This window comes from Spermophilus citellus (genome assembly GCF_964194105.1).
Source record: "Spermophilus citellus genome assembly, chromosome: 5".
Taxonomy (NCBI): Eukaryota; Metazoa; Chordata; class Mammalia; order Rodentia; family Sciuridae; genus Spermophilus; species Spermophilus citellus.
In genome coordinates, this window is record NC_138186.1 from 299,377 (window position 1) to 319,089 (window position 19,713).

Consider the following 19,713-nt stretch of genomic DNA (forward strand, 5'->3'; position numbering starts at 1 on the left):
GAAAAAAATTTATGTACACCTCTTTTAGAAATAAAGAGGGATCTGTGATTCTAATAATTTTTCTTCACTAATATTAGAGATTTTAGCTCATTACAATGTTTGCACACCAATGTGAAACCACTCCTTTTTGATCTAGGAAGATTTGCACCTGCACAGTTGACAGTGCTTTCCATGCTTTAAGGTTTCAGATGTAGTCCATTGAATGTAAAATGTTAATATCGGGACAAATTACTTACAGAAAGAATTGGTTAGGTCTGGTGTTATTACTGAAGTGAGCTGGGTGCGAGAGCTCAGGAAGTGCTAAACTGCCCCTTTGGATTTTAGTGGTGGTCTGTATTTCCCTGTTAATTTTTTGGTACTGTCTAGATAAACGTTCAACTGTCAGCAACAGCTCTTTGCATTTTTAGAGAATGTTGGCAAATCCCTCTAAGGGATTAAAGGTTCCCTTAAGATTTAACACCTCTTCCACTCTGGTCTAATGGAAAAAAGCTCATGGATCTTGCATGGCCTTAGAAAACCACTTACATTTTTCCCCCTGGAGTTGATACTCATATACATCGTATTCCTTCCTCTGTGTGTATAGATAAATTAGCATTCAAACCTGGAATCTAAAAAGCTTGCATCAGAATTTTAGTGCACCAGCCAACTATAAGATCTTCTGCAGCTTGAGCACAGCTGTTAGAATGGCTACTCTCAAAAAGTGGAAGAGTAAGTAGTACTCCAATTATGGATATGGAAGAAGGAAACACTGTGCTAGACTATAGGAAATTTAGAGTTAAATATGCTGTATTTCAAACCCAAATCAGTCTTCCTTTATTCCTATTAACACTGGATTTGGGCATTTTGTTCTAGTAATATGGCTTATTGTTCAAATCAGGATGATGCTCAAGTGCATTCTACTCATCTCTTGGTAGATTTTTTTTTTCCGTTTTCCAACGTGTGTGCCTCTAATTCCTTTACAGTTTTAAGAAGGACTCAAAACAGGAGTATATATTTATTTGGTGTATCCATAAATGGAAGGAGGTTTGTATTCTGCTTTTATTTTTATTTTATCTTTTTAAAAATTATCTTTCTTTATATCTACTGTTTGGTGAATGCTTGTGTATAATTCCAGTATTACACACATTCTGCACATAAGTCCCTATTGTGACCTGTGTCTCTTGTTTTAACATCTACTGAGGTTGGATTGTAGCATTCATTCACATTAAATACTTTTATTGATATGTTTTGATTTATATACTTACAAGACTTAACAATAAAAATGATATTTGCATACATATGAATTACCCTATGTAGTTTTCTGTATTGTGATTTCTTTATCTTAAAATTACTACACTGTTGTAATATTATAACATGTATTAGTGTCAGGTAACGATCACTAGTACATTTGCTCTTATATATGAGAGAGTTCTTGGCTAATTTTATATACATTTAAATTTCCAGGAGAATTTTAGAAGTTTTTGTTTTGATTTCTTCTTTAACAAAAAGTAAATCATGGTAAAATTTTGACCAGTTAGTATTATAGGTTAAATTAGGGAAAATGGTCATTTTTATAATAGTTTTCTTTGTAAATATGTTGAATATTTGAGTCTTTTATGTGTTTTTTCTGTATTTTTATTTTCCCTAATACTGCATATTCCTTTTTTAAATATACTTGCATATGAAATGCAATATTCATGTGACATCAGCATAAAACATACATGGTATTTTATACTGTTTGTCAAACTGGATATAATATATCAAAAAAATTCTAGCTTCTAGAATTTACTATTTATAAAATTTAATAATTATTTCTTCCTCTTTAACCATGCCCCTTTGTTTCAACCTTGGAAGAATATGGCTGTATTCTCATATGTACAGTCGCTGTAATTTTAGACTCTGTTTCTTGTGTGGGTGTATCATATACATTTGATTACAAAACAGTTTCTACAAATGGATAATAAAAGCTTAAATTTTTATTTTCCTCTTTTGTGAATGCATTTATTCCACATATTCATCAATACTATTTAATTCATCTATATGATGTGATTTTATTCAATGCTACCTAATTTCTAAAGATTTTGAGTTTTAATGATTATTGAACACTTAGATATATCCTTTTTTAAAGTGGCTCTTCAAGAAGTTATTCTGCTTTTCTTTTGCAATGTTTTATTTTTTCTTTCTTCTTATAAGTGAGGAAATTAGTTTTTTTTTACCTTGTCACTTTTGCACCTTTTAATGTAATAGTTTGATGAATAGATTTTGTATATTAATATTTTGTAATTCATAAGTTTAAACATATTATATTGTATAATTTTGAAAACAAAAAACTATTTTTTTTTCTTTTGTGATATTAGGGATTCAACTAAAGTGTCCTATTGCTGAGCATATCCTCAGCTCTCTTTTAAATTTTATTTCCAGATGGGGTTTGCTCAATTTCTTCAGCTGGCCTTACATTTTGAATTTCATGCCTTAGACTCCAGAATAGAAGATATTTCAGGTGTGAAACACCATATGCACCCTATCTTTTGTATGTAAACTTTTGAGCTTTGTACTTTCTTATATATTTCAGTATTATTTATTAATAACTTATATTCAGCATTTAATGTGTCAAAATAAGTTGTTATGTTTTATGAGTGAAGGGATAAAATAGCATTTTATTATCACACTGTTTTCCCAATATCCTAGCATCTTTCTTTGGAATGAAAGCCATTTTTCCTCTTCCCTGCACTGTAATCTTCATTATGTATCACTGCCTAAATAACAAGAGACTTACCAAGAGTTTTATTGTTGTTGTTGTTTTCTGTAATTCCACCAATTATTTTTATTATGAGGTCTACCCTGATTGATTTAACTGCATAACATCAATCATGTGGCATCATGGTATTTTGGTCAGCAGTAGACTTTATGTACAACAGTGGATATAGCAAATGTCTTAGCAATGTACTAGTCTATACCATCTAGATTCTTGTCATTACACTCAGAGAATTGAAAAATCGCAGAATATTCTTTGGATAAATTTTTCAGAGTGTATTTCCATCAAGTGAGAAATAATTATATATGTATATATTTGCAATTATGTATTATATAATTGACATAATTTTTATTTGTTAAATTTTCAAATTTGCTAGTGCTTTTTTAATGGTATCTGCTTTTTTTGAAAATTTGTACTGAAGATTGAACCCAGGGGTGCTTAACATGAAGCCACATCCTCAGTCTTTTTTTTTAAATATAGTTTATTTAGAGACAGAGTCTTACTGAGTTGCTAAGTGCCTCATAAATTCTAAGACAATATTATATATAATATTGTCTTAGAAATTATGATCTTTTTCTCTTATCCTCCTCAGTCACTGTAACTACAGTTGTCCATCACTAGACCTGGCCCATTTGCTTTTTAAAAGCACCAACATTGATATTGGTAACCCTCTCTGTGTTATGTTCATCTTCAATAGCTTCTAATTTTGCTCTTTTGCTTAATATTTTATTTACTTTTAGTTTATAAAATTTACTTTTCATTGGGATAGATGACTTGATAATAAATTCTTAATCATTTTATGGCTTACTAATTTTTTTTCTGTATGTTTTATTTTCAACCTCAGGTTTAGATGAATTCCAATTATTGCAGCTGTATGAAGATCTAAGTGAAAGATAATAAACTGTATGCCTATTGTTAAAGTAATGAAACCACAATTTAACTCAATTTTTTGACTGCACTGTATATACCCAAAGGATATAAAATCAGCATACTACATTGACACAGCCACATTAATGTTTATAGCAGCACAATTCACAATAGCTAAGCTATAAAACCAACCATTCAATAATGAATGGATCCATTCAATGATGACAGGATAAAAAACTGTTGCTTATGTATACAATAAACTATTAATCAACCAGAAAAAAGAACTACTTTATGATATTTGCTAGGAAATGGATGATTCTGGAGATTTTATGCTAAAAAAAGCAAACCATTTCTTTAAAACCAAAGGTTGAAAGTTATTGCTGATATGTAAAATCTAAAGTTCATAAAATGAAGAAGGGTAAAAAAAGAAGATCAGTAGATTGCACAATGGTTAAAAAAATAAATGAATAAATAATTAATGATTAAATAAATAAATAAAAGGGAAGGGGATAAAAATATTAAGGATATATATATATACCTGAGTGAATCCTACCATCATAGCCACCAACAAGAACAGGATTTTAATTAGGATAAGATATATTCCATGCTTGCTTCATACCCTAAAAATTGATTTTACTATCAGGCAGAACTAGAAAGAACCAATAAAATATATTAAAAAAAATATATTTGTTTGAAGAGGTATATGTATATTCTATTATAAACATCATACAATATATACGTCAATCAAAGTTTATATATATAGTATGTGAAAAAATGTTAAAATCATAAAAAGGAAAATCCAAACAGGATTGTTGTTGCTATTTTGTATATTAATAACATACACAAATACCATAAAATGTTTGAACTTAAATTCACTATTAAATATTTCCATTAACTGGTCTGTCTACCTTGTTACATTTCAAAATTTTTCTTATACCATTGGTATTGAAATTATTAGAGATCTCACTGCATATTAAGAACAGCCAGCTTTATCAGAGAAATAACAAATAAGATTTTACACTTTAGTAAATGTCTGATTAGTGGTTGTACAATTAGAATGTGAGGATTCCCTTTCTTAATTACCATAATTTTCTTATCCGAACCGTATGCATAATTTAGATCATGATATAAAAATTATAAAATATATATTTTTGTGGTAATGCCTGAGTTTTATATTGTGTTTCATAAATGTGGAGTATATATACTTTTTTGAACTTAAATCACCTTTTCTGCAGAAGTAGATAATGGTATCTTTGTGTTCCAAAACACCACCTACATGATAGTCTACTAACTCTCATTTCAACTTCAATGACATTACAGACTGTGCAAATGTTCATGTGGTCAATGTGTTTATTTATCTACCTATTCTTATTTCAGGTACTGTTAACATTCAGGGATATAGCCATTGATTTTACTGAAGAGGAATGGGAATGCCTTCAACCTGCTCAGAAAAACTTATATAAAGATGTGATGTTAGAGAACTATAGAAACTTTGCCTTCCTGGGTAAGTTTAATTTCCTTTTAAATATTTTAATTACTAATTATTATTTAATTTACTTCTGTTATATCTTCTGGGAACTTCTCTGTAAGAATGAGTTTCAGATTTGTGTTTCAAAGAAAAAGGGCATTTTTCGTACAGATATTTTACTCTTTAATATATATTATTTTATTCTTTAATCTCTCTCTTTCTTGGTGTGTTATACATCCTTCACTTTAGATAAGTAGTACCTAACATAATTTAGTGAGGTAAACTATTGTAGCCTAGACATAGCAGGGGACACAGTTGAGATGTTCAAATGGAGAAAACCAAACTAAAAAATGTAGACAGAGTCGTTATTCAGCAGAAAAAAAGTTTCAGAAGCTTTTGTTTATTTCTTTTTATTGTAATCATTGAACACATACTGCCCTATATTTATTACATTTTCAAATCCTTTGTAGTCCTCTGTTTTCTTCTTTACTGATGTCCCAGGTTATTCATATTAACCACCCAAACTTACCTTTTGTTGTGAGGACCAGCATGGTCTCTTACAAATTTTCTTGTGAGGAAAACTGTAAAGAAGCAAACAGAAGAGAGAGAGACACACACACACACACACATTGAAAAGAAAAAAAGAAAAAACTGGCCACTCCTCTTCTTGGCTGCACATAGTATACCCCAAAATCACATAGCTTCTGTTACCACTCATACATTGTAACCCAGCCTTATTTTAACCCCAAGTGCTAGCTAACCAAGATAAGGTACAGTTAATACAAACATAGAGCCCCTTCTCCCTAAGGACATTACCACAGAAACTAGATAGTGCACCTGTAGAGTTGTCTTAATAGCTTCAGGGAGAAACTGCTGGGCATTAACATTGTGGGACTCAGGGTGCCAGTTACCATCACCCCCACACTTTCTAGTCTATTTCCAAGGTAAGAATACCTACAGCCCCACCTCCTTTTTTAAGGCCTTTTGAATAAATAATATTACTTATCTCCTTAATACTGGTGGGGGCAAATTTGGGCAGGCGTAAACAATAGCAAGTGCCAACATTAGTAAACATTCACCTATGAATATTTTTTGACCCAGATGAAATTGAGTAAACATGAAGTTAGCTATTCCTACAAGTCTAAACATCCATCATCTTGTTGGACCTTACTAATGATATATTTAATTTAATCTAACTCTTTTTAAATAAAATTACTGTTATCACTTAATTTGAAGGAACACATTTTATTAAACTTCTGATATCTTTTATGATGTAGCAATAACAGACAATCAATTGCAGCATGATTGTCAAGTATGGCTTGACAATGTTTTTGTTCTTCATGAAGCATTTAAACAGCCATGGAAGCATGACTAATACTTTTTATGGTAGCATAGGCGAGTTTCATAGTAGTTTTGTAAGCCCGTTGAGCTAATCCAGGAAAACCCATTAAGGAGAATGTCAAAGCAACAAATTCTGCCTTAGAGAGAAGATTCACTGAATCATTAGAGTTTTTATCAAGAGGAATAGACATTTTATGAATAAATTGTGCAGGATGGTGACCTATTAAATACTATGTGGATGGTAAGGACACAGTTATTCTGCTAAGACAACAATGAATACCATGAGACGTTTTTGCAGGTATGTAACAATTTCATCCAAGTTAGTCAAGATATTGTAATGGGTAGTAGAAGTCCAGGATCTGACAGTACTGAATTTCCCACAGCTGGTGTACAAAAACGGAGCAACATTGTTACTAAGACCAAAGCATTTACAGAGTTTTGTGTGAGTTTAGCAATCAAAGCAGTAAGAAAGTTATCTAGAGCACATTCTAACCTCATTTTAGCCAACACCTGTTGAGCTGAGGTTGTTAATGGTTTTATATCACCCCAAGTAACTGAAATTATAGTATCTTGGGTTCCTCTTTTAACATTTCTCCTCTTTTGAAGGGAATGATTATTCTCTTGTTTGGAGGGACTCTTCTCTTCCAGGGTTAAATGAAACTTAGGAATCAGCTTGTGAAGTCCCTGATGCACATTTGTAATTGCTATATTTCATACATCAAGCTAGAGTCCAAACAGGAGATGTTGGCATAAGTGTAGCAGTCTATGCTTTTCCCCATGTGATCAAAGGCATAGGATCATGTCATGCTGGTGAGGTGGAGTCTTATATATTACCTAATTTTTTTAGCAATGGATGTTTGTGAATAAAATGTCTATTCACTGCAGATGACCAATTTTGAGTATTTAACTTTATGTTGTGTATTGAGCACATTAACTGTAAATAAAACAATATTTAATGCATATTAATATGAGAGAGGCTAGACCTTTGTTTCTGTTTTAAAAGGCAAGTATTAGGATACCACTCAACAAAAGCTTGTCCAAAAGGATTATGGGAAATTTCATGATTTAAAACTGTGTCTTATTGATTCAAAATTGTGCAAAAGGATGAGATGTAAAGGGAGGGGCATTATCCACCTTTAAACAAATAGGGCCTCTAGGAGCAGATCATGCTTGTTTTCTTTCCATGCTCTCTGCTGGAACTGACTTGGCAGTTCTTTCTTTAGATTCAATTCTGTTAGGAAATTTTTTTCTTTTGTTTTGTGTTTTGCAATATTGCATTGATAATCATAAATATTTTGAAGTGAAAAATTCATTATACTTATACTTTGTAAGTTGTTTTCTATATTTCTTATTATTTTCTATTTTCATTATTGATTTAATTTCTGGATCATTGCTTTTTATTGTGGCATGCTTAGATTCTTTTCATTCATATATATATAATATATATATATATATATATATATATATATATTATATATATATATATATATCCCACTTCTCTTTATATATCCTTTAGGTTTTTAATTTTTACACTATTTCACAAGTTGCTTAGACTCGTCTTAAACTTGTTTCTCCTTGATAAGCCTCTCCCATATTGGTAGAATTTCAGCTTTGCACACTAGGAATGCTCCTCTCATTTTTTCCTAAAGAATTATTCACATATACAATTTGTGCTTATTTATATTAATATTTTTGGTCTCAATTTCACTCTCTAAACTTTCTTTAAATAGTTTTTTAATGTTTTTTTTAATATTTATTTTTAGTTTTTGGTGGACACAACATCTTTATTTTATTTTATGTGGTGCTGAGGATCGAACCCAGTGCCCCATGCATGCCAGGTGAGCGCGCTACCACTTGAGTCACATCCCCAGCCCCATTATTTAGTCTTCTTTGAGTTATTCATAACAGGCAGTATCCTTTTTTGTCACTTGGATTGAGCCATGCTTCTCTTTGTTTATATTTGCTGTATTATTTTTATTTGTTCATTAAAGGAGCCAACCATAGATTATATAGCCCATTGTGGGAAAAAAGTATAAAAAACTTTTAAATAAATAAAAATAGGCAAGAACAGTGCTACATCCTTGTAATATTTGCTAATTGGGAGGCCATGCAAAAGTACTTCATGTTTTAGGGAGGTCATAGAAATTTAGAAACAACATGACTCAAAACAATTTTAAAAAGGCTTGTGTTGTAGTTCAGTGATATAGAATTTGGGGGGTTAATCTCAAGCACTACACATGAAGAATTAAAAGTTAGATGACCTAAAGATCCAGAAATGCCAGTTCTAAATATGTATCCATGAAAATTTAAATCAGAAAATTGAAGAGATACTTCTGCTTTTGTGTTTAGTGCACATATTGTTTTCATTTAAAGCTAGGGATTCAATCAATGTATGTGCCCATCAATGATCAAATGAGTAAAAATATTGTACTTATATACTATTATTATTCAGTTGTAAAAATATTTTATCTTTTAAAGTGTTATAAGAAATAATTGCAGGACTTTGCATTAAGTGAAATGTGGCATGCAGAGATTAAGTTGCAGGAGCATTTGATTCACATGTGGAAGTCTGGAAATCAGAAATTTAGTGAGTAAAATTTTGCTCACCAGGTACTGTGTTTTGTGTAGGGTTGATATTATAGTCAAAGTCTCATATTTTTTTTAATTTTACTGCACATAAGAGGCTTAAGAGTTTTGTTTTACCACATGGTGAGTGTATTGTGTTCTTTATAAATACTATTAGAAGGAATACAATACCTTGTAATAACAAAACTGATAATTATATGAAAAAATGATTATGTTAATTCATTCTTTTTTTGTGCATTATTTCGTTCTATTTAGTCATTTTACCTTGTACATATAGTATAAAATACATGATATATATAGGAAATAAACAAAGTTGTATTGGTCAATGGAAGAAATCATCATATCACACAAATTTAGAAATATCAAAATCAATTTATTATACTTGATTGTTATGTGTTGACTTCATCCAAGTATTATAGCCATAGGCTATGCAAGGTTTTTTTTTTTTAAGAGAGAGTGATAGAGGGAGAGAGAGAGACAGAGAGAATTTTTCAATATTTATTTTTTAGTTCTCGGCGGACACAACATCTTTGTTGGTATGTGGTGCTGAGGATCGAACCCGGGCCGCACGCATGCCAGGCGAGCGCACTACCGCTTGAGCCACATCCCCAGCCCAATGCAAGGTTTTTATAGTCTTTTAAAATGTTTTTATGGAAAATTTTATAGACATATATGTGTATATTTCTTAGTAAGTTTTTTGTTCATATTTCTTTTTAAGAGTCCATAGCCTCTTTACCCTTGTTGAATATTTGTGGTATTATCACTTAAAATATACTAGTTATTTTCATGTCTGTATGTCATGGTAGACCAAAACCAGTTTTTGGACACTCTTTGAAAAATCCACAAATGTTTGTATATGTTTTATATTTTTCTTATTCTACTGAGAGTGAAGGTAGCTGGTAGATATTTCCTTAATACACAATACTATCTTATGGAGGACAAAAGGCTGTGGATGATAAGAGTAACATACTTACCTTCTCTTTATTATATTACTTTTCTTAATGATGTACTCATCTTGGATACTGTGGTCTCTACAAGAATTGGGGTAATATTCTCAAGGTAATTTTGTCTATACATTTTTATTAAAGTGATATATTTTTTTCTTTATGATGATTTGGGCTTACTCCTGATGTATTTATTTTATCTTAATTTCATGTTATGTATGCAAAATATATTTATCCCTATCTAATAGACATTGTTTTCTCATTTTTGTTTATTTCAGCTATGACTCTTCATGATACCCAAGAATATTCATCAGAAAAGGGCATAAAACATATATTTCACAAAGTGGTAAGTGGGAAATATAAAAGTTATGATCTTGACTATTTACAACAAAAGAAAATATGGAAAACTACAAGTGAGAGTGAACACCAGAAATCATATAAAAAATTAGGCCTTATTCACCACCAGAGAATTCACACTGGAGAGAAGCCCTACAAATGCAAAGAATGTGGCAAAGCTCTTAGTCTAAAAACAAGCCTTATTCGCCACAGAAGAACTCACACTAAAGAGAAGCCCTACAAATGTAAAGAATGTGGCAAAGCTTTCAGTCGAAAATCACACCTTAATCGCCACAGAAGAACTCACACTGGAGAGAAGCCCTACAAATGTAAAGAATGTGGCAAAGCTTTTATTCAAAAAACAGACCTTTTTAGGCACAGCAGAACTCATACTGGAGAGAAGCCCTACAAATGGAAAGAATGTGACAAAGCTTTCAGTCAAAAAGCAGGTCTTATTTACCACAGGAGAAGTCACACTGGGGAGAAGCCCTACAAATGTAAAGAATGTGGCAAAGCTTTTAATAATAAAACAGACCTTTTTAGGCACAGCAGAACTCATACTGGAGAGAGGCCCTACAAATGTAAAGAATGTGGCAAAACTTTCAGTGTAAAATCACACGTTATTCGCCACAGCAGAACTCATACTGGAGAAAAGCCCTACAAATGTAAAGAATGTGGCAAAGCTTTCAGTCGAAAATCACACCTTATTCGCCACAGCAGAACTCATACTGGAGAGAGGCCCTACAAATGTAAAGAATGTGGCAAAACTTTCAGTGTAAAATCACCCCTTATTTGCCACAGCAGAACACACACTGGAGAGAAGCCCTACAAATGTAAAGAATGTGACAAAGATTTCAGTCAAAAAGCAGGTCTTATTTACCACAGGAGAAGTCACACTGGGGAGAAGCCCTACAAATGTAAAGAATGTGGCAAAGCTTTCATTCTAAAATCACTCCTTATTTGCCACAGCAGAACTCATACTGGAGAGAGGCCCTACAAATGTAAAGAATGTGGCAAAGCTTTCAGTCGAAAATCACACCTTATTCGCCACAGCAGAACTCATACTGGAGAGAGGCCCTACAAATGTAAAGAATGTGGCAAAGCTTTCAGTCGAAAATCACACCTTATTCGCCACAGCAGAACTCATACTGGAGAGAGGCCCTACAAATGTAAAGAATGTGGCAAAGCTTTTCGTCAAAAAACAGACCTTATTCACCACAGCAGAACTCATACTGGGGAGAAGCCCTACAAATGTAAAGAATGTGGCAAAGCTTTCACTCGAGTATCATACCTTGTTTGCCACGGAAGAACTCACACTGGAGAGAAGCCCTACAAATGTAAAGAATGTGGCAAAGCTTTCAGTCAAAAAGTAGGCCTTATTTACCACAGGAGAACTCACACTGGGGAGAAGCCCTACAAATGTAAAGAATGTGGCAAAACTTTCAGTCGTAAAGTAGGCTTTATGTGCCACAGTAGAACTCACACTGGAGAGAAGCCCTACAAATGTAAAGAATGTGGCAAAGCTTTCAGTCAAAAAGTAGGCCTTATTTACCACAGGAGAACTCACACTGGAGAGAAGCCCTACAAATGTAAAGAATATGGCAAAGCTTTCAGTCAAAACTACACACTTGCTTAGGGTGCGCATCATTCATTGTTAAAGAATCTTTAGCTATATAAAATTTTAATACTCTATGTCACATTGTGAATTAATAGAATTTTAATAAAATATACATTAATAATGCTGAAGTCTTTTATTGAATCTTATATCAGTTTATGAAATAAACATGCTATATGTGATTTCCTCAATTCTAAGTGTCTTGTGTTTTAAGAAACTGTATGGACAATGCAAATTAAAGTTAACATACTAATATGAATAGCAGAAGCATCACGGGAAAGATGAGAATGAAGAATTGGGAGATTCCATCATTATAGGTGTAATTTTCTCAACATCTTTTCAATGTACCTAACCCAGTATTGATACCAAAATTAATGAGCAACCTCTTCTCATGCTGAATGTGCAAGAGGCTTTTATATAAAATGAAAACAATTACAAATGTGTCAGAGATGCATTTTACACCATTAGTTGAAAATACACTTCATTGATCAGTATCTCACTGTGTTTGTGTTCAGTGTGCAAGAAAAATGGGTAAAAAAAATCCACGTTACAGAATAACAACTTTTTTTTCATAAGGAAACTGTCAATGTCATTTTGAAACAACATGACAATAAACTTTCCCCATCACATAAAGGAAAGCAACAATTCTGGTAAACTTCTTCATTTTATTCTTTGAATATGCCAAGTATTCTTTGTCAAACTGCCACATATATTGTTTTAATTTCACGGTGTAAATTATATCTGCTTTTGTCTAAATTGCTACTTAATACAAATTTGTTGAGAAATTAATTCTGCATTAGGTGATTAGTGAAATATAGTGAGGAATGGAAGTCATTGAAAGCTCTATGATTTGCAATCCCAGAATGGTGGGAGGAAGCTGTATATAATCATGAGAAACATATTGAGTACTATTAGTATGTCCACATATTTATTTTCCTTAATATCCACTTTTCACATAAACTAGTGCTTTTATTTTTTTTTATTCCACCATTTAGCATCTCTTTAATTCTTTTTTTTTTATTGGTTGTTCACAACATTACAAAGCTCTTGACATATCATATTTCATACATTAGATTGAAGTGGGTTATGAACCCCCAATTTTACCCCAAATGCAGATTGCAGAATCACGTCGGTTACACATCCACAATTTTACATAATGCCCTATTAGTAATTGTTGTATTCTGCTACCTTTCCTATCCCCTACTATCCCCCCTCCCCTCCCCTCCCATCTTCTCTCTCTACCCCATCTACTGTAATTCATTTCTCTCCTTGTTTATTTTCCCATTCCCCTCACAACCTCTTATATGTAATTTTGTATAGCAATGAGGGTCTCCCTTCATTTCCATGCAATTTCCCTTTTCTCTCCCTTTCCCTCCCATCTCATGTCTCTGTTTAATGTTACTCTTTTCTTCCTGCTCTTCCTCCCTGCTCTGTTCATAGTTGCTCTCATTATATCAAACAAGACATTTGGTATTTGTTTTTTAGGGATTGGCCTGCTTCACTAAGCATAATCTGCTCTAGTGCCATCCATTTCCCTGCAAATTCTATGATTTTGTCATTTTTTATTGCTGCATAGTACTCCATTGTGTATAGATGCCACATTTTTTTTTATCCATTCATCTAATGAAGGGCATCTGGGTTGGTTCCACAGTCTAGCTATTGTGAATTGTGCTGCTATGAACATCAATGTGGCAGTATCCCTGTAGCATGCTCTTTTAAGGTCTTCTGGGAATAGTCCGAGAGGGCAATAGCAGGGTCAAATGGTGGTTCCATTCCCATCTTTCCCAGGAATCTCCAAACTGCTTTCCAAATTGGCCGCACCAATTTGCAGTCCCACCAGCAATGTACAAGTGTACCCTTTTCTCCACATCCTCGCCAGCACTTGTTGTTTGACTTCATAGTGGCTGCCAATCTTACTGGAGTGAGATGGTATCTTAGGGTGGTTTTGATTTGCATTTCTCTGACTGCTAGAGATGGTGAGCATTTTTTCATGTACTTGTTGATTGATTGTATGTCCTCCTCTGAGAAGTGTCTGTTCAGGTCCTTGGCCCATTTGATGATTGGGTTATTTGTTATCTTATTGTCTAATTTTTTGAGTTCTTTGTATACTCTGGATATTAGGGCTCTATCTGAAGTGTGAGGAGTAAAAATTTGTTCCCAGGATGTAGGCTCCCTATTTACTTCTCTTATTGTTTCTCTTGCTGAGAAAAAACTTTTAAGTTTAAGGAAGTCCCATTTGTTGATTCTTGTTATTAACTCTTGTGCTATGGGTGTCCTATTAAGGAATTTGGAGCCCAACCCCACAATATGTAGATCGGATCCAACTTTTTCTTCTATCAGATGCAGAGTCTCTGATTTGATATCAAGCTCCTTGATCCATTTTGAGTTAACTTTTGTGAAACTAGTGGTTTTAAATGGAGCTGACTCTTAAATATCAGGAAAGGCCATCAGAGCAATCAGAAGAAGAAATTTTAAAAATCAATCAAATCATAAACATCTGGTTGAAACGAGAAAGTGGCCAACTGTTGGATTTTAGCTTTTGACTTTACTATCTTGCTTTTGATGATGACTAAGAGGAAGGTACTTCCAATAATAGCATAACCAGAACAATGTGTGGCAATTTGTTTTTCTAAAACATATAAAATTGACTTGCTAACTCAGAATAGAATCTAATGAGTATATTATGATATGGTCAAAAAAAAAAGCATAACTACTCAACATGAAGATTGGCCTTTTCAAGAAAAGAATATTAGGGTGAAAACCAATTTGGAACGTTAGTATTGAATATTTTATATCAAAGAAAAGACAGGAATATTTAAAATAGTTTTGATTATTAGATGTGTGTAAAAAATGAAAAGGCAGTGTCCAGGCCTGATGTGATGGTACATATCTGTAATTTCAAAAATCATAGAGGCTGAGGCAGAAGAATCACAACTTCAAGGCCAGCCTCAGTACCTAAGTGAGACCAGGTCTCAAAATGAATATTGAAAAATGTGAATATATATGAGTGATAAAGCACCCCTGGTTTCAATCCCCACTACCATATAAAACAGTAGTTTCTAAAATTTAGACCCAAATCAGCAGCCTCCACTCTGTCTACAACTATGTAAAGTTCTAAAAGGAAACTAAATTTAGCCATACCTACTACTAGTTGTCTGATATTGACCATAATCTTGAAATATGTACATAGAAGACCCTTCACAATGTATTAGGCGTTCCCATTATTTTTTTTTTTCCAATTGCAATGGGAGAAAAATGAATTTAGTTTATGGGGCCACTTCTTTCTCTTCAGGCCTAATGAATCAAATATTAATAGGTTTTAGTGTTTAATTGATTATCATTTATGTAATCATAATAATATGTGTTCTGTGATTTCATGCTTAATCTACATTGGACACTTTATTATTTCTGAGTATCAGCATCTGTAGAGACCACCATACCTCACTCTATTTTTTAATAGTTCAAGTCCCTGTGTTCATGCTTCATCAGTTACTTATTCTCTTTTAAAAATAATTATGTGTTGCATTCTTTGTCTACAGAAAATTTATGAAGGTTAAAAACCAGTATGCATTTTCACAAACTTTACTTTAAAATAGTTTTCATCGCAAAACACACACCAGAAGTAAGAATGATTTCTTTCTCTAATTTATTAGCCTTTCTGACATCCAATATCAGAACATGAATGCAGCTCATGGAGGGATGTTCTTACCACCAAGAACAATCAACACCACTTTCTTATATCTCATTAATTGTTACAAAATGCACATTTTACTGTATTTCATATGCAGAACTTGACTTTTAATTTTTTGTGTTTAGTGGGTTTTTACTTTCTTTTTCATCACTTTGTTTTTCCTGTATTTTCTAATATTCATTTTTTTTTGTGGTGAGAAAAATAGATCACTAGAATCTTCTAACTTTTGCTACATTCAATCACTTGACTACTTACTAGCTAATATTACTATTAAACCATCATTTTAAAGGTAGGACTGAGTTATGCTAACACAACTATTTTCAAGGTCTACTGCAGAATCAGAAGAACTTTATTGAGCTCTGTAGTTAGAGCCACTGTTTCTGTCCACAAACTCTGCTCCCTTTGTTTTATTTTTCTTCTGTATTGAGTAACTCTCTTTGAAATGAGGCATAGAAAATTGCTTTTTCGAATTTTATCATTTATGAAAATCTATTTTTATTTATCATTGAAGGACAGTCTGCTTCAGTTTAGAATACCAGGTTGAATACTAGTTTTCCTTTAAATGTTGAAGTTATTCTGTATGTATCATCTATAAACCATCATTAATGATAAATACTTGGGTTCTATTCTTGCTTTATTGAAGGTGACCATAGTTTTTCTTTTCAGGATATTCTCTTTGTTTTAAGCATAGCTACTTGAGAAATTCTGTAGATATATTTAACATATTAAAATTTTATTTTCTTTCCAGTGTATACATGTAGGAAACTGGATAAAATATGGAAAATAATATGTCTGTATTTAAGACACCAAAAACAGGCATAGCAGGTGAGTGAAACCATAAGCAATAAATGCAGACTGGTGAGGTTAACTATAACTTTATTTTAAAAATTGTTTTTAATAAGTGCAGTTTGATAAACAGCTGTTAAAAATTATGGGTAAAAGGGAAGTACGAATAATGAAAGTATACCACTGTGAGAAAAACTTGAGGTCTGGCAGCTGAGAGCAGACTGTGGGGGAAACTTCATGTCATAATAGGAAAGAACTCCCCACATTCCTTCACCCTCTCACTCAATCTCACCAGAAACCACCAAGACACCCAGAATAAAAGTTTCAAGTTCAATAGTCACACTCTCTCCAAATACAAAAAGCAGTTACAATTCAACTGAACACAGAAGCTTGTGTGCAAAGTTACGGGGATCTGAGACATTGTATAAAAAGTTAGGTTAAAGATGATTCTGTGTTTTTTTGTTGTTGTTGTTGTTGTTTTTTTGTATGTGTGTGTTTTGTTTTGCTCTGAGGGTGTGGCTATTCCTTGGTCATGTAAACTTGACAAAGAAACTGTTATTATGATGAAGTATCAGTGACTGACCCACATTAAAAACAGACAAATGTTAAATAAAAATTTAAAAAGCCTAATTACAAAAAAAAGAAAAAATGTGCTGCTTTCTCTCTCCACATTTTGCTTTTTAAAGTTTTGATTTTTTTTTAGTTTTTCATTTTTTTTTTATTCCTGAAAAGTAGACAGTTAAAAAGCTTCTGGAAAAATTTATAACCAACTGCATGAGGGTCTGGGAACCTGAGAGTCTGGAGCAGGGCTGGGAGGAGCAGACAGGAAGGGGTCTTTCCCCAGATTATCAAGTTATTATCAGTTATAAAAAATTCATATAATCAAGAAAATAGAGAAATCATGAACAGGATTATAAAAAATAGGTGTAAATTTTATTTTTAGAAGTTTGTGATACATAAAAATATAGATGAATTTTATATTTTGATTTTAAATGGAAGGCAGAGAGATATGCAAGTCATATAGTACTTCAAAAACCTTACTTCAGTTACAAAAGTATAATCAATTGATAGCTTCTACTTATTTTATTCTCCATCTTCCTTGGCATTTCACCTGATATCACACATGTAGAGTATGACCAATAACTAAGCAAATAACTAACCAAGAAGATAGTCACAAAGTTTCACTCTTTCTCAGAAAACCCCAATCAATTTCAGAGCAAAGAACTGATACAACACCTATTCATTTCTTCTTTGGGAAAAGGTCCCTTTGTGAATCAGATAGAAGGGGAAATTGGCCAACCTGTATCAAGAAGTTACTAGAAATAAATATGAGTTAGCTTCATTTAAAAGTAAACGGAAACAAAATAGCACCATTGTACAGTATCTTTCAGGGTTAGCCTTGAAAAATGAAAAAAAATGAAAAAAGCTCTTTCCAAAGAGCAGAATACTTGGCAGCACACTTCATCCTTAATTACACGTGGAAAAAGAAGTTACCTCAGGTAAGAAGGTACATAAACAAATAGGAAGAAATCAAGACTTGTCAAGGGTCTAGAAGGAACTTTTGAAGACTATAAAATTTGGGAGTACAGTAACCAGGATGGATCTCTGAGAGAAACAATGCAGTGTAAATATTATGGGACTTCATGCTATCACATACCAAAGCACAAACATCATGGACATTGTACAAGACAACAAAATTGACAACTTGACTTTACTAGTTGTTTTTATCCAGCCTAGGATGATGCACAGGATGAATGAGGACTGAGTACCATAGTGGTTTCCAGTCACTGCATTTTATCTACCCAATGCTTCTTCCAAATATCCAGCCAGCTAGGAGGAGAGGTCTATCTCTAGGTTCTTGTGACAGCATCATTCTTTTCATCATTCTCTCATAATAAATTAACAAGTGGAACTCTTTTAACCCAGAAATAATTTTAATCAGAAAAACCCAAGAATTTTTTTTTTAATTTTGCGTTTACAGACAATAAATCCTAAGCAAGCACCACTAATAAAGTGCCAATAGATCATGCCTAAAATTGAATCAGACCACACTTAACAAAAACAAAGGTACTACTACGGGTCTATGACCATGGTATTCACTGTATTATCACCTACAAAAGAAACAACAAGCTGCTGGCCTGGTAGAATTCTGGAACAGGTGATGGTGTTGCTGACACTTCTTAAATTTCACATCAGTATATCGGGTTGTGCTACCAAGAGATAGACTACATAAATCAGTCTAAGTGTCAAAAGTTGAAGAGTCTTCACTCACGATCACTCTCATTAACCCACTTTGCAATTATATTGTTTATGCCATGCCCCTGCATCCTCCAGTTTCAGAAATCCTAATTATTTAAGAGGACACTTTTCCAACAGCATGTCTAACAAGATTCCAACTAAAATTTAAACTGCAGGTGAGGACTCTAAATTAAATTCTCTGTACAAAAAAGGGGGGGAGCAAGAGGAGAAATTACAATCCTAGCTAGGTCAATTCACTCTTGTTACCAGAAGGACATTGATTCCATGACGCAATGGAGATAAAAATCAGATGATTCAATTTGCAAACAGATGATCCAATTCTCTACTTTTTAGTACTCACTTGCCCTACAGGAATTGTAAAAGGACCAGTACAGTAGTTGTGTCTTGAGAAAGTTACGGTGAGGAGGCTTAAATGATTTGGGGATGAGTATGAATTTCACTCCATCAGCTGAGTTGTAGAGACCAAAAGAAGTACATTTAGGGGATCTCAAATGAACAGCAAAGAGACACAAGGTGACCATTAATTTGACATTCAGTCTACAGAGCTGTCAAAACTGTAATTAATTGCACTATTTTCCCTTCTTGTAAGTTTTCTTCAGGAAGAGAGTCTCACCAGTACCATAAACTAAGTACAGAACTTAGACTGAAAAGTGAATTTTTGTGGTGTCACTATTGGGAACTGTGCTTTATGGTACCATTAGGACCAAAGGATTCATTTCCCAGACAATTTCTGAAAGTGGCCTTTTCAAAATTTTTTCATAAGTAGAAGAGAGTGTTTCTGGCTATGACCATTCAAGGCTTTGTACACCCAAGACATTTGAAACTCATGTAAATCACACTCTTCTCAAGTAGGAACAAATATGAGAGTGCAAGACAGCTCCAAAATTTCACTTTCAGTTAGCAGTAGCCTCTTTTGAGATTAGACTGCAACCCCAGATTCTGTGTGCCCAAACGTGCTTCCTTCCCTTTATTTTTTCTAAACTTATTTTTTAAGAGAGAGAGAGAATTTTTTAAATATTTTTTTTCAGTTTTCAGTGGACACAACATCTTTATTTTATTTTTATGTGGTGCTGAGGATCGAACCCA

At 33.0% G+C, this 19,713-nt stretch overlaps 1 protein-coding gene across 1 annotated transcript in view; it reads left to right on the forward strand.

Annotated features, from left to right (window-relative positions):
* The window catches only part of LOC308650436 (uncharacterized protein), a gene marked incomplete at its 3' end in the record, with an annotated part of 103,296 nt that overhangs the window by 14,215 nt on the left and 69,368 nt on the right, over positions 1 to 19,713 (forward strand). The window contains exons 4-5 of the mRNA XM_081296444.1: positions 4,979 to 5,105; positions 10,219 to 10,725. Of these exons, the coding sequence (XP_081152570.1) occupies positions 4,979 to 5,105; positions 10,219 to 10,725 (634 nt within the window). The remainder of the gene's footprint in view (positions 1 to 4,978; positions 5,106 to 10,218; positions 10,726 to 19,713) is intronic.